This window comes from Mchenga conophoros, linkage group LG9 (genome assembly GCF_057382185.1).
Source record: "Mchenga conophoros isolate Kocher_MC1m ecotype Shallow Benthic linkage group LG9, M_conophoros_male_GT1.1, whole genome shotgun sequence".
Lineage (NCBI taxonomy): Eukaryota > Metazoa > Chordata > Actinopteri > Cichliformes > Cichlidae > Mchenga > Mchenga conophoros.
The window spans coordinates 28353798-28370237 of NC_140534.1; the positions used below are offsets into that span (position 1 = coordinate 28353798).

The 16440-nt window shown below is 39.6% G+C and overlaps 1 protein-coding gene across 2 annotated transcripts in view; it reads right to left on the minus strand.

The window, feature by feature from the left end:
• cntnap2a (contactin associated protein 2a) overlaps positions 1-16440 on the minus strand; it is a 409241-nt gene that overhangs the window by 13877 nt on the left and 378924 nt on the right. For both annotated transcript variants that reach the window (XM_085287388.1, XM_085287389.1), the window contains 3 exons: positions 12723-12956; positions 12347-12480; positions 4512-4605 (listed from right to left, as the gene is read on the minus strand). In XM_085287388.1, coding sequence (XP_085143514.1) covers positions 4512-4605; positions 12347-12480; positions 12723-12956 — 462 coding nt within the window. The remainder of the gene's footprint in view (positions 1-4511; positions 4606-12346; positions 12481-12722; positions 12957-16440) is intronic.

Consider the following 16440-nt stretch of genomic DNA (forward strand, 5'->3'; position numbering starts at 1 on the left):
TAATAGGAGAGTCCAAGGAGATTTATAGGGAAAGAACAGGTGCATTTTGAAATAAAACTATGTGAAAAAGTAGACCAGTGTCTGCAAATAACAGCTAATAGAAGGTATTTTCAGCTGCTCTCTTATTTCCCAAAGGGCCGCCACAGTGGCTGGATCTGCATGTTTTATTTGGCACAGATTTTATGCCAGATGTCCTTCCTGATGCTACCCTCCCATTTATTTGGGTTTTGGACTACAAGTACAATAGCTTGTAGGCTGGTTCTGCCTCACATCTTTCACATGTAAGGCTAATGGGTTAACAACTACACCCATGGAGCCACTTCAAATAGAGGCTTCTTCAGAATAAAGCCGTCACATAAAGAAATGGCAATCTTTCTTAAATCCAGTGTAAAATAATTGGTATCACCTTAAGGGAGGGACACATTCATTCAGTGCGGACAGTTAACAGAAAAATAGAGGCCAGGGGGATAAAGAATAGAAGAGAGAAATCAGAAGTTCAGACTGGTACTGATGTACATGTCCTTTACAACTAACCCTCAGGGTTACAATCATCTCTCTATGATAGTACTTTCCCACTGTCACAATTTCTAGTGCTCTCTCTTTCTCTCTCTGACTTTGCCTCTGAATCTATTCCCTTAGAAAGACTCACACACGGTCCATGCACACACTCAAACACACACACACAGACACTTGACAGATTTGCAGCACAGAGGACAGAGTCTGGAGCGTGCCCGCTGCTCTGGCTGATGTATGACTCATCTCTCCCATCTATTCCACCGGGACGCATAGATCTAGGCCCATACGCCGTACATCAGCCACCCACCTACCACATTCCTACACACACACAGTTGTGTCACTTTAAAGGACATTGCAGTAATTTCTTACAGATTTCGCCTCACTATAACCACCGGTTACCTAACCCTTAACTTAACCTAACCTTCAACCAAGTCTTGATACTAAAATCTAGTTTTTTCTTTTATGAGGACTTACTTCCCCCTCCATTACCCCAGATATGTGCAACAAAATACATGCACTCTCCATCCTGCTCTAACCATAAATATCCTCCGCTTAGGCGCTGATGTAAGGACACTTTTTTACTCGCACACACATAAATACACAGGATACGGTAACGTTAAGCATAAGGTTTCATCATTTACAGAAGCATGTGTTGAATCATCCCTGCACTACATGATCAATACTACTTTAGCACAATCTCCCTGGGCAGCAAACACTGCAAACCTCAGGACACGAAACTGAGATTTCAGCAGGAGCAGCAAACATGCTAAATGATTTTATAGAGCCTTTTCTTTGGTTATATAAACCTGAGAATAATTCAATTTTTCTATTATCAAAGCTATAGTTGTTTTTCTGTCAGTGGATTCACTGAAGAACTGACCAATTATAGTAATAGTAAATGCTTTTATGGTTTTCAGGATAAAGGTTTCTATCAACAGTTGTCTGGGATCATATAGTCAATGTGAAATACTATCTAAAAGCTTACGTTACGATAATGTGAACAAATTAAGATTAGGCAAGAGCTATTACAAACAGCCTTGTGGACCGTGGAGCCTTATTAGCATTTGCCACAGAATACTGTAATTGACAGGTCCAACTCTGGTTGCCTGCACTTTTCACAGATGAGAATGGGTTCACCCTGAGCACATGAGATGGACATGACAGTGTCTGGAGAGGCTGTGTGTCCTGTAATATTGTTCAGTGTGACCAGTTTGGTGGTGGGTCAGTGATAGCCTGGGGAGGCTAATGTATGGAGGACTGCACAGACGTTTACGGACTACAGGCACCAGTGCAGTGGCTCCTGGGTTCCTCCTGGTGCAAGACAATACATGGTTTCATGTGGGGAGAGTATGCAGGGAGTTTCTTGGAGGATGAAGGAATTGATACTTCCCTGACCTAAATCCAACAGACAACCTCTGGGACTTTATGTTTTTGTCCATCTGACGCCACCACGTTGCACCTCAGACTGTCTCCAAGGACACCATCTGTCATTTCATTAGGTGCATGTCCTGAGGTTGTTAGGCATGCATACATGCGGGCATCTTCTGAGTACTGTTATGATTTGCTGCAATGTAATTTCGGTAACTGCGTCTGCTGCATCATCTTTCTACTTTTCCTCCTTTTGAGGTGTTTATGAATTCAGCCCTCTGTAGGTTGATTTGCATCAAACGATGTGGCATCCTTTCATTCCTAACACATTACGCAGTTCAGTGTAGACATCCAGCAGGTTTTCGCTTCCCATTGAGATCAGATGTGTTTTCAAAGTGTTTTTTTTGAGCAGTGAATAGGTAAATGCGTCATAGATTTAAGGTTCAGTTAATAGTGTTTATCTGATAGTGTTTGTGAATTTGAAGCACGACTCTGGTGCTGTTAATTACCTGAGAAAAAAGCCTATCTTCACTGTACACTGATGATTATGAAGGTGTTCGGCTCCGTGTGATCATGTCTTCTCTTTTATGCTTCTCTAATGTCTACTTATTGTATTTCTTCCTTCATTATCCTAGTTAACTAATCACATCTCACAATCAACAGATTGCGAGGTGACACTGGAGATGTCTCTGTGATCAGTGTGTGAGTGTGCGTTTGAGCACTGCACCAAACACAGGGCGGCTTTCTCCCACAAACAGAGAATCTGATAGCTCAGCTGTCTGACAGCCTCTCTTGTCTCTGCGGTCCAAACACAGAAGTGGAGCAGATCCGATGAGATGTGGAAACACCCGCATTTGTTCCCTGTTCTTCTATTTTCTCTCTCTGTGTGGTTTAGTGTTATGATGTTTGCTACAATGTAGAAAATTAACATTTCGGTTTACTGATGTGTCAGCCTGGTTATAAACAAACATCTCAGGACTTGCTTGTCCTTAAAGCATATGTGCTGGTTTAGTTGGCTGAAGATTGATGATGGGGTTTTATTCCTCTCGGCTCTTGTGGTGTGTGCAGCGGCATCAGTAGTTCTGGCTGGTGAGAGAAGTCACATGTTGCTTCAACCTCAGTGAACTTCTCTGCACTTGCAGTAGAGGACAAAGGGCGGAAGGGGTGGCGACATTAAAATGCATCACGAGTCACTGTAAAATCGAATAAAACCAACTAATATTGTGAAAATCTCAATTGTGGGATTAATGAATCTCGTGTAGCAAAGGATGCCACTTTGAAAATCTAAAAAAGATTAAGCCATTTAAAAAAAAGCAAACTGAAATGTATGTCAAAGCCATACTGCTGAATGTCTAAATGATCTGGGAAGATTGAAACATGCAGATCCAAAAACCACCCAGTAGGGTTTGCATATTTAAAAATACAGTCATGTGAAAAAAGAATAGTAAGTAGCAGCCACGTGCTGCTAATCAAATGCACTTGGCTAATTCATAATAAGCAAATGCGAGCACCTCTGTAAAGGCAGAAATTTGGGCAGTTTGCTTGTTTGAAACATTCAGTCATGTGTTAAACTAATATCACAACCTTTCAGGCAAATTCAGTACAAGGTCGGACCGTGAATATACAGAAAGCTCAGGTACATCTCAGACTTTACAGGCCTCTGTAAGCATGTTAAATGTTAAAGTTCATGACAATACAATTAGAAAAATACCAAACAGTTATGATTAAAGGATTGCCACAAGATAGCCACTCATGTGTAAAAAGAACATGGCAGCAGGACTCAGATGTGCAAATTTGCACCTGAACAAATAAGACTTTGGAACTGTGTCTTTAGGACAGATAAGACCAAAGTGGAGATGTGGATGATCAGGAAGAACACCTCAAACTGTCAAGTACGGTGGTGGAGGGGTGATTATTTTTATTTTTCACAGCACTGGATCTGCCACATTTACAACCAAACAGAAGAAGATGAATCAGGCAAAGCCAAGTCACTATACAGGTCTTTGGCGTTCTCTAGTGGACAAAATCTAAAAGTACATTTACTTCACACAGAAGATGGATGGATGGATGGATAGATAGATAGATAGATAGATAGATATTTATGTATTCATACATATATAAATAACTCAGTTTAGAAAAGTGGTATATATCTGCCCGAGTAACTAATCACTAATCAATCACATTGGAGAGTGTTGGGGAAACTTCTCTGTACTGGTCTTACAAAACACTTTGTACTGTAAGTAGTTAAACAACAGAAAAGCTACCCTAGGAAGAAAGCTTTATAAATTAATCATAACCTTAACTAATTTGTAAAAAAAAAAAAAAAAAAGAATATCAGCCTATCATAATATCCATGGGAAAGTGCAGAAATGTTTGGTTTTTAATTTTTTGTCTGTTATTCTCAGATTGTATGACTCACAAGTAAAACATAGGTCAGAGGAGCTTGTTAGTTCCATATATGCTCAGCATGACAAAGGACTCTAAATGTATATGAAAAGATACTTTGATTTACACATTAGTGTGATTTCAGAGTGTTATACTTATATATGGGAGACATATATACATATAATAATGACCCGAATGCACAATTGTGAGCAGAAAAGGTTTAGCTAAAGTGACACACTCACCATAAACCTTTCCCAAGAACAGCGTCTTGACCAGGTTAAACTGTGTGTCTGAGGCTTCAGGGAGGTTGTAGCTGACTGCAGGATAATGATCCAGCTGAGACATGACAGAGATATAAAGAGATAGTGAGAAGGAAAGAGGGAGGGAGAGAAACACATTAGCATCCTTGTTTCATAGGGAGTCGAATCTAGACTAAAACTACTGACCACAGCATTTTGAAAAGACCCAGGCTAAGATCTGCATCAGCACATTAAGCAGAGTACACAAGATGATGAACAAAAGATGGTAATTCAATGCTGTCAGCCAATGCAAAGCAACACAGCACAATCAGAAGCTCAATGGTTCCCCCTCGTGGTTTCCAAACGCCAGGAAAGCTTTAAATATGGTAGCTTAGTAACAAGGAAACCACTCACATAGTCATACCTTGATTATCCTTCATTTTAAATTCCCATGAATCCTGATCAGGTCAGTGAAAATGAATTAAAAACACTTTGCAAAAATCAGGTAAATAGGATGAACACATATTGCATCTAATACTAACCCGAGGCTGTTCCTGATTTCTTTTTTCTTCTGGCGTTTCTACACACATCATATATAACTACACTCTTCAAACAATGACCATAAAATCTGAGTGTTAGAAATGTCTCTGGACCAAAAAACCCTTCTTACCATTTGCTATAAACTATAACCCTGTTTAAAATATCACCTTAGATGTATATATTCTATAAACACTCCAACATTAAAATCCATCATGGTTTTAAAGATGTCAGACTACCTCAAACATATTTTCTGGAAAGCTGTGATATTTTCGTTTTAGTCACGTCTGAAAAGTCATCTTGTACAATTATCCAGCAAACAAACAGCTCTTCCCTAGAAATAAACGATGATACAAATGATGCCTAATAATAATATGCAATTTCAAAAGTCTGTGGGGGGTTCAAAGGCATTCCTGAGAACTCAAAAAGGGCGGGTGGAAGACGAGCAGCGTGTTTACAAAGAGGAGCATCAGTGGAGATGTGAGAGCAGAGAGGGTGATAGAAGGAGGGAATGCACGACTTTAATATCCCTGCAACATAATTAACTTGTTATTGCTGTTTCAATGAAGTTTCTAATTAGCTTGAAAGCTGCAGCCGATGCTATTGATGAGAATAATTTCAAACCAACAAATTGGTTTTCGGTGTGTTCTAGAATAAAAAACCCCCAAAAAACAAGATCTTCCTTCTTTCCTTCTCCCTGCCCACAGGAGGACTGTATCTAAGCATAAACCAGTCTGCAGAAAGCAGACTGGAGTAGAGGAGTTTGGTTGGAAACAATGACTTTTGTTCCTGGAAATTTGTTCTGTTGATGTGCTGAATAGCTGTCACAGCCTGTTAGCTGGGAGCTGAGCTGGACTGTCACTAAAGGCCTGAGATTTACGTGTGTATGTGTGTGGTAGTGCTTGTTTACAGGTTTAAATCAGCAGAGTCCTGCCATAAAGAAATTTCTTTCTACCCACTGCTGCGCAAGACTATTTTCTCCCTCTTTCTCCTCACACGCACACACACACACATGCAGACACACAACATATCCTAATTTGATTCCTTCCAAAAGCCTGGTCTCAGTGGAGCATTGTGTGGGTTTTGTTTTCCTCTGTGACTGGAGGGTGGGATAATGGGACACAATTAAATTGCGCTCAGCTTATTTACTTTTATCTGAGAAAACAAATTGACTGCACAACCACGGAGGGAAGCTTGAGTCTTGAAACCCCCACAAAACGATCCACTGAGGAAGACGGCCTGGGAAGAAACCTCATTTTACCAAACTTTGTCAATTACAACCGCAGTCATTGGGATCTCTTTCCTTTTTTCCTTTCTTTCTTTTTAACACAGTGCCATTTAGAAAACGCAGTTGCTGCCTCTAAAGTCACACATAGCTTACATAAGCAAAGTAACCAGGGGTTAGGCAAAGAGAAAATTAACAAAGGGTGAAATCTATTTCCCTGACTACGTGCTAAAAAAGAATCTAATTTAGCCAATGTGCTGTTTATATGCAAACTCATTTACAGTGCACTGAGAGCCTTTTTACCTTCGTGGCACCTCTGTTTCCTTAATGATGTCTAAGGGATAAAAATACTCCCATCACAGATTTAACACTGAACAAAAAGAAATGCTAATTTTCCTCTTGAATAAATTGTTTAACATCATTATTAAGTGAACTGCTGAATTTTCGTCTGGTCCGGGTCTCAGGTGCAGCAAGCCATTTACACCGCTGAGTCAACCAATGAAGCAACTGGCGGAGAGGAGAAGAGGAAACGGAGATGAGCCGTCTGCTGCCTGAAGGGACTCCTGACTTTCATCTCTAAACCCTCACAGTGTGAGAAAGGCAAAGTGAGAGATGGCGAGATGGGGAACTTATTTTAATCTCGCCTTGGCGCTCCTTTGATAGCGAGCTAACCTAACGAGACCTCACAGGCTGCTCGAAAACCAAACACTCTCCTCTGTTTGCTGCACTCTGTATGCCTGGGTGTACATGTCAGCACGTATTTTGTGTCCGCAAGCGAACGCCTCACCTTAAAGTAATCCTCAGATAATCTCAACGTATCAAAGTGATCTTTGTCATTATATTTTGTGGGTCTACTTTCTTTATCTAACAACAGTATCTGTTTCTTTCAAACCCCTTCTCCCCCTCTCTCTGGCTCTGTTCTGCCTTTTTCTTTTGTCCTACATTTCTCTCTGACTCTCGTTTCTCTTTCTGATTCAAATTACCACACGCTGACTTGTCTTGCCACATTTTCTCTGCTTTGTCTTTAAACTAAACAGTCGCTTGTCTAAATGGCTTTAAGATTTGGAGCCCTGATAAGCAGAGAAGTGAGGCCTCTGCACCCTGAGGTAAACAGTCCACTGCTTCTTATCCCTTTTTTTTTTTAAATTTGGGGAAATTGAATTTGATCCACTGCCAGCCCCACCAGCACAACTGACTTTTATTGCATCTGACTCATATCTCTGCCTCTCACTCATTTTGTTATCTCGGATGCTCGCAACTAGGCCTTTGATGAGCGTGTGCACAAAAATAATAACAGGCTAGTTCCATTTTCAGTGCTGATGGCAGCTACTGACAAAACTGGCATTTTAGGCTTTAATGCATTATTCAATAAATTAAAAAAACAAAAAACAAAAATTCAAGCCTTGGAATTAGCCAGTAGAGTTTCCAGCATTCAAAAGCAGTTATTAAGCATCTCAGCATTTGCATGCAGTTCAGTACACTTCATATGTTCTGTACACTTCAAACGACTCGCCGTCAAAGAGTGACCGAAGCTGTGCGATCATCTCGTAGAAAAAGGTCATGTTTGCACCACGCATGTGTTCTAAGATGAATATTTATACAGAGGCAGGTGGAACAAACTGATAAAACAACACCGACATAGTATCACACTTTATATATCACTCACAGTTGCCCCATTTTTTCTAAATGATAAAGAAGATACAAATATTTGATGATCACCTTTAAGGGTTTTAGGGTTTCTAAATATTTTGCTGACTTCTTCATGCTTTACTATCCTGACTTTGGTCCTGAGTCATTCTTGGAGGCCCCTCATGGAGCATAACTGCAACGTAAACGACGCAGGGCCATTTGGCAGGTCTGAAAAATGCTTTATAAATGGATGTTATGGTTATGATTACAAAAAAAAATCATCATATAGTCTATAATAAGGTGAAGGACTAATGCTTCAGTGCACCTTTCAGTTGATATTTCAGCCATTAGTTATTATTTTAATCATTAGTTATTATTAATCTCTTGCAATCTTCTACAATGTGTCCACAATGTATCTGAGAGTTCTTCCTGTTAAAAGGGAGTTTTTCCTTTCTACTATTGCCATGTGCTTACTCACACGGGTTCTCTAATTGTTGGGTTATGGTATTTACCTTAAAATATAAAGCACCTTGAGGCGACCGTTGTTGTGATTTGGCACATTTCAATGGATGGATGATACACCATGCTGCCTAAATATAAACGCTGCTTCGGTCCTCTGATGATGGGCATGGAGAGCGTTACTGAACACATCGGTCTAAATAATCCCACAGGTGTTGAAGTGGGTTGAGGTATGGAGACTACGGCCATAATATATGATTCACATCATTTAAATACTCATACAAATCATTGACCCCTGGTGCTGGTGCTGTCATTTTTGAACGAAACTACTCCCAGGTTCAAAATTTTTCATCCAAAGATAAAAGCTGGTCACTCAGAAACAAACTGACTGACTGACTTTTGCCACCTTTCCATGTCTTTCTATTCTTGTTAAATGGACCCAGCCTTTGGAATTAAAATACTGCCACCCATGGAATAAACAGAATAATCACACACTCTCAGTGCAGTGAGCAAAGTGTGCCAGCAGATGGACAGCCAACAGGCCTTGCCTACAAAAGCATAGAAAGGTTACTCTTATTTTCACCTCTTGTGGCAAAAGGTGCCTTTTCTGCATAAATTGGGACATGATGCCAAAGTAAAGACAGTAATTTTTGTATACACATAGTTATACTGTTATACTTGCATCCACAAGTATCTAGGTCTTAGAGTTATAACCCCACTGATGCTGACTGCTTACTGCCTACTAATGCTTAGCGTGGTTCCTTGTTGTTGTTGCAGTCCTCCTGAGGAGAACATGTACTGTTCTTTGTTACTCATTAGTGCAACCTGCAGACAAGGCTGATTTTGAAAAGAAAAGTAGAAAAAAAATTGCTCTGCGGTATGTGAGTTATGAGAGAACCTTTGGGAAGTAAGGAAAGCTATACAGTATTGGAATGGACAGATGAGTTAGACTGAATAATGTTGATTTTTGTAGTGCAGTGTGAAGCCTTTGTAGTTAGCTGATCTGACAGGATCTCAATAGTGCAGGCGTGTCTGTTGGTATGCAAGTCTGCGTCTGTTTAAGTGCGGCTATCAAGTGCATGTACCTTGAAAAGAGCCCTGAGGCGGTAAGGCAACATGAAAAAGTTTCACTCATCAAAGCTATCTTTGTCAACGTACCTTCTGGCTCTACTTCTCATTCCTTATCTGTAAACTTCATCTATTTTCTCTCCTCATCTCCCCACCCCACAGATCACTCATCGATGCCTTTTTTTTTCTTAAATCTAAATGACCACATCATGCCCATCAGTGTTCGTCTGAATTCTTAACACACTTTAATGTTTAACTGTTAACCTGTTATAAAGGGAGAAAAATTTAAAAAAGGATTGTTTTTCTGTTTTCTTTTTTAAAGTACAGCCGCAGCACCTCGAAAGAACCACACTGGGATTGTGTACTATAGAGTTAGTAGTTCAGTCACATACTCAAGGCAAGACTGAACCTCGACACTGTCGATCTAGACACAACTAAGCTGCTTTCAATCAGCGCAGAGCACACTGTGTGCATGTATGCATGTGTGTGTGTGTGTGTGTGTAAGTGATGAGCAAGGAGTCTAGCGGATGCTCCAATCACTTTCCATGCCACTACGAAAGCATGTGTTATGTTAAAGTACTCCCAGCGGAGTGATGAGCAGCTACAGGAATGCGATTTGCTTAGAAAACGATTATCATTGGATGTTTCAGTTTAATTTTCTTGCTGTCTGAAATTTTTCGCTGCAGTGTGTGAAAGTAGGTGATGAGATCCCAGGATGGATGAGGTCATTGCTTCATGCAGGTGACAGACAGAGAGATCTAAGGGCTGTAGTAGTGTAGATTGAATGATTACAGGCTTGGGAGTATGGGACTATGATTCATTGTAGTTCGCATTTAATTCCACTTAATGAAAGCAAGAATTAAAAGACTTCATGTTAGATGCATATTCTGTTTAACAGTGTTGAAACCGAACTTTTAAAATTTATATTAACATTTGACTGTTTCATTCTTTTCCTTTATGTCTATATCCTCTAAACATAACAATGACAGCATCCTGCAAAAACATCCTGCATTTGAACATATTCATATTTACATGTTCAAATGCAGAAATGAACCGGATAATCTCAACAATGTCTCCCTGCACGTAACATACATATTCTTTTTTAAATTGTTTTGCAAACTTTTGATGTGTTTATTTCATAACAATTATGCTAGTAATGATATGATGATCAATAGGAACTGTAAGCAAAACTGCTGCTATATTAATTATCACATGCTCTTACACAACCGCAGCTTGAAGCTTTGAGCCAAGCAATTTTTCACAGAGGATGGGAATCATTTTATAGCTAAGTTTAATGCTATGGTGCCTTCTGGCCACTAGAGGGGAGTGACGTGTGAAGGGCTTACCCATTTAATAAGGGGTGTCAAATATAAGGACAATGGGCCACAATTGGACGTGCAAAGACTGTAATACAGCCCATTATACAGTTTTGGAAAACGCCAAGAAGAGCTTAAATGTTGAACTTTTACCTGTATTTTCATAGGTTTTACAGCTTTTCCTAATAATATTTCCCTGTGGCCATTTATACTAAAGTAAAGTAATAGATAAGCGTTTAAATGGAAGAAGAGTGCCTGTTTTTTCTTTATTGACTATAGAAATGTTTTTTTTAATTGTTTTTGTTTTGCAAAGGCTCAAGAGGTTAAGAAAAAGCACATTTTTAGTGACTTAACAAAACTTTCTACTTGTAATTACAGGACAGTCTGGGCAATGAGCCAGCAGAACGTTTTCCATAATCTTGCACATTTATTCCTTACACTTCAAGTCATGCTGATGGATTTCTTTCAATTTCTATATAGCAAAAAACTGTAAGTTCTGTTAAAATTGCACTTCTTCTTCCTAAAAATAAACATGTAGTTCAACATCTTTACACTGACAGAAAGGGAAGTTTCACTTCAGATCAACATGAGCTGTATCTGATCCTTGATGGAAAATGAGTTTGACATCCATGATCTCGATTCACGGGGTTTCCTGTGCGTATAAGGAATATAAATATGCCCACAGTATGAAATGGTTAAGCCATTCAAGTGTCTGATATTATCAGTATATTACGTTAGTGTGCAGATACAGTATTCAAATTACACATTCTATAGGAAGCCATGCGGAAACTGTTGTTTAATTTTAGAATCCAAGACCATTTGTTTCTTTTTATTTCTCATTTCTTGTGACAATCCATTTCTTGGCAAACCCCGACCTGTCAGTGCAAATATGAATTTATTCCGATCTGGATGCAATCAATCTCTGGCTTTTACAAGTGGCTTCTATCCATTTAGAGCCCTCCTTAAACTCCAGCCTGCAGCCAAATGTGTGCATCTTAGCCCAGAATAAAGCCAGTAATAGTTTAGCTGAATTCTCACTCCATCCTTGACAGCTACTGACTAGGCTTGGCTGTATCGATCAGAGCTAAGCTGTTCAGTCGCACAAAACACACGAGCACATAAAACGCACACAACGGCAACATGGATAGAAGTAATTGATATGCACAAACACATGCACACGCACAAAATATCCCACACAAGCACATGCATTTAATTATCAGCATAGAGGAAAGAATTTGTGGAGTTGCAAACACACAACAATATGCGCTTACGCGAACACACACGCGCGCACAGATCGATGCGTTCTCTGTTGCTATACTTAGGCTGTCTACTGGAAGTAGATTAACAGTGGCAAAGGACAAGCAGTTTCATCACAGGTGAAAACAGCACAGGACACTGCACTCCTCTCTGACTTACTGCAAACCATTGAGCTAACACTTCCTGCGCTCGTGTAGTTCTGTACCCGTAACTGAGAATATGTGAGTGTTTTTAATTTGTATGGGACCCAAAAGTCCCTGTGCTGCACAGTAAGTTGAAATGTAATCCTTACTCTGAGTAAAAGACTAAAATAAGAGCTCAGATGAGCACGCGTGTTGGTTCTGTACCTGGATGGTGATTCTCCTGTCGTGACGGGACATGTTAATACTATGTGGCTGTCCATTGGCCAAGTTACGCTGGTCCACATCTATGGTGAACGGCTCCCTCAGACCACCCAGGTTATATCGCACCTGCAGCGAACCTGGAGACGTACAGATACAGCAGTTTAAAATCTCAGACACTAGGTGGCGCAGTCAGTTTTTTAGGCCTTATATATCATCAAAGCAGTTTTCTGTCAGCTGCTGCTCCGTGGTTGGTCGTTGACTAAGGAGGATTTTTGGAGATTATACCAATGTGTGCTGCAAGGAAGACGTTTAAATGTTGTCTGCAATGGTGAGCAACAATTTAATGTGCGTGTGTGTGTGTGCTGCGTGTCAGCCTTACCATTCTGTCTTAACACCACGGCAAGATAGTCCTGCGTCTTGGAGCTCACGTACATCAGAACAGCTGGAGCACTGGATGTGCTGAAACTAAAGGCCACCTCCTCCTTTGTTAGATTCACCTCATGTGGCGTGAGCTGGTGCGTCAACACCTTGGTGTCTTTACTGGCTCCCGCAATGGCTTCAGGCAGGAAGTTGTACTTTACCAGCGTCCCTGCCTCAAAGAAACCTCCAACATCTGGGTGAGATGATGGAAGAAGGAACAAAATGTAGGACCAAAATTAAGCTCTCACTCAAATGCAATAAATGTTGCTTGCTTCAACTGTACTGTGTTGTAATGTGCGCTTAAAACACAAGCAAGCAAGAAACCAAGAAAGAAAGAAAGAAAGAGAATTTTCCATCAAAAACAAGCCACAGGGAGCCACTCACAAGCTCATAGATGCAAAGACACAACAGGGTAGACATATTATATAGCCAGAGGGGAATAAACACACACATAAATAAGGCTGTGTTCAGATGATGTAGTAAAGCGAGTGTTAAATTGCTGTAGTCCAGCATTTGAAACCAAACAATGCACTGTTTACCAGTACATTAACAAACCTAATAGCATATTTCAACCATACCAGGAGGCTTATTGATTCTCATAATCAAATATCGAGAAGACGAGACCTTATTTTTCTATAGTCTATTTCTGTTACACTCCTTGTTTGTGTTCGTGTGTATGTGTACTCATTCGCCATGTCTGCGAGTCAGTTAAAAAGGAGATAAAGGCATAATACGTGTGAAATTAAAGAGAATGGTTGCAGGGAAAGCAGAGAGAATAGGGTTGAGTGCGTATGTGTGTGTGTGTATGTGTGCAAATGCCACGCAATATGCCTCAACATGTTCTCCTTCCCTCTGCAGCCACGGTGAAATGTAAAATTACAGCCCTTATGGGTCCAGAATTTCAAGCGAACACATTTATGCATCTTTTTTAAAGCTTCACTTCACCCATCAGCTCCCACCAGACACAGTACAATAAATACTTCAAGCTACATTACTTTAATTTAATAGAACACTTATTACTTGAAAATGGGTAAGTTCTCTGAATAGTATTGCCACAGAAGCAAAATCTCAGCTCTATTCAGGTTACCTACCAATTTTATCCTTTATTTAGCTTATAATCATATAGTTCCAAGCCTCAGAAGTCTGGAGAGACCCATTTTAGCAATCTTTTTGTATTAACTGAACTTTATTGTTATGGGTAAGCTCAGATATTCCATATTAGAAAGTGCTATCCTCCCTAAACCTGTCAAACTACTTTTAAATTTGACAAAATTAACTTAAAAAATGATGTGTTTAGACAAATGTAAACCTAGCTTAAACATGGTTAGGAAGAATTACCATAGTAAATAAGAATTATTTATTTCTTTCATTTAAATATTCATAGAGCAGCCATTCCCAAAGTCAAGAAGACATATCCTATCTATTCCTATTTTCACTTTAATAAAAAAAAAACATTTCCTTGAAATTCTTTATTTGAAAAACATAAACAGCAATGTTGGCCAATGTGTGACCACCTGTGACTCGGGCACAAACTTCAATGTAAGAGCAGATTATTACCTGTTTGATCAACATTTTATATAAATGAATGAATTAAATGTAAATGCTTTTAAATAAACTTCAAACTGAATTTCTGTTATTACTCAAGCTCACCTGCAGTACCTTTGCAGCCCTCCAGGGGGCCCTAGCCAACCCTTTGGGAATCACCGACATAGAGTATTTTATAGTTAGCAGTTTATGCAACCACATTGGCAGAAATGCTCATTTACTCATTTCAAAGTATTTACTTACATCTTTTATACTGTCTATGATGACAAGGTGAGTTTTTCTTCTACTGTCAGTAACAAGTACTAACAATCATTGTAGTCTATTAAGTATAATGAACTGTGTGTGTGATGACACCTGTTAGCTCTATTTAGCGATGTGTTCATGTAGTATATAATATACACTAGAAACAAACTCATGTAAGTCATGGAGAGCATTTTCACGTTTAAAATACTCTCACAGTAAGTTTTTTCTCTTTCCTACTGGGGAAAGAAGGAAAGAAAGTACCCCAACTTGTTACCCAGAGCTTCAGTAGCAACACATAAAATTGTCTGGAACCTTAATGGGGTATGAGCAATGCTGCAGAGCTGGAGCTTTTCGTGTGTGTGTGTGTACTTCATGTCAGTATGAGAAGAAGTTTCGGATGTGGATTCTGAGCAGTGCAAATCTCAACAGGTACATGTGCAATTGCATTTTTGCAAGTTTTAGCGTGCGTGCGTGTGTTCATACGTATGTACATGTGCACACCAGCTCCACGCGAGACCCTCAAGGGCAAAAAAGCAAAAGAATGAGAGTGTATAATAACAATACTGCAGGGTCCCCTGAGCAGGGTGTAAATATGGATACAATGGAAATGCACTATGCAATTATGGCTGACTTCATGCATTTTTCACTAGCTGGGAGGATGGGGAGAGAGTGGTACATTAAGGAGAGGGAAAGAGAGAAATTTGGGAAAGGGCAGAAAACTGAGAAACCAGGAGAGGGGCAATTGAGAGAGGAGCGAGAAAATAAGTGTGGCAAAGTAAGAAACGGAGGAGGAATAAGTGGAATACATATTTATGGGGACAAGAGTAAAATAATTATAAAGGAGTGGCAGGAGAAAAGAAAAAACAGAGCATAAATGAGGGGGAAAAAGTAGCAAAGAGACAAAGAGGACAGTGAGTCCAAATGAAAGGAAAAAAAAACTGTAGCAGAGTGAAGGAAAAGAGGGACACAAAGGAATGAAAGGAGGAAATAGATGATGAAGTCACATGTCATCAATGTTCCCTCTAAGCTGCGCGCGTGTGCAATTGTGCACTGCTGGCACGGTCTCTGCGCACAGAAAATCTGCGTTGCGCACAAAAAAATAAAAAATAAAATAAAAATCCAACCTGTATTGAAATTAAAATTAAAACTTTAACAATTCTGCTTTGCAGTGTTAGTAAGTGACTGGCTGCTCCCATATAGGATTAGAACGATGCCACCTTATCCCATAGTCCAGCCAATAACGCGATTCACATTCGTATATACGCAGCAAATCAACGTTGTTGACAGGCTATGACAGCTAGTGATGTGCGGATCGATCCTGAAATATCGATTCATTTATGTTCTAGAATCGATTCTCACATTAAAATATCGATATTTTAGTAATTTAGGGGAAATTTGTAGTTTATCATTAACAGGAACACAGTGGGAAGAACCTATTTCATTCGGTTAGTCTACATTGGAAGGAACTACTAAATTTACCAGAGAAACACACACACACACATGAAGAGAGGGAGAGTATGCATAGTATGCAAACGGCTACCAAACAGCCATCATAATTCGTCATACATTGAGAACAGGACAAATCAACAATTGACAATGACTAATTAATATTAAAATCTGTAACATAATGTATTGTTTGGAGTTTAGTCTGTTACTGTTACTATTTTTACCATTTCTCTTTGGAGCAACTGTAACCCACATAATTTCCTTCGGGATTAATAAAGTGTTCTGATTCTGATCGTTTCAGGATGACCTGCCATTATCCAATGACACATCTTCTTATCTGTATCTTTTGCTCGTTTCTCCTCCTCTTCTTTTCTATTTTTTCTAAACTGAGCACCTTATGGCTTTGAACTTTGCTTGTCCATCTTCCATTGGTTTTAATTTTG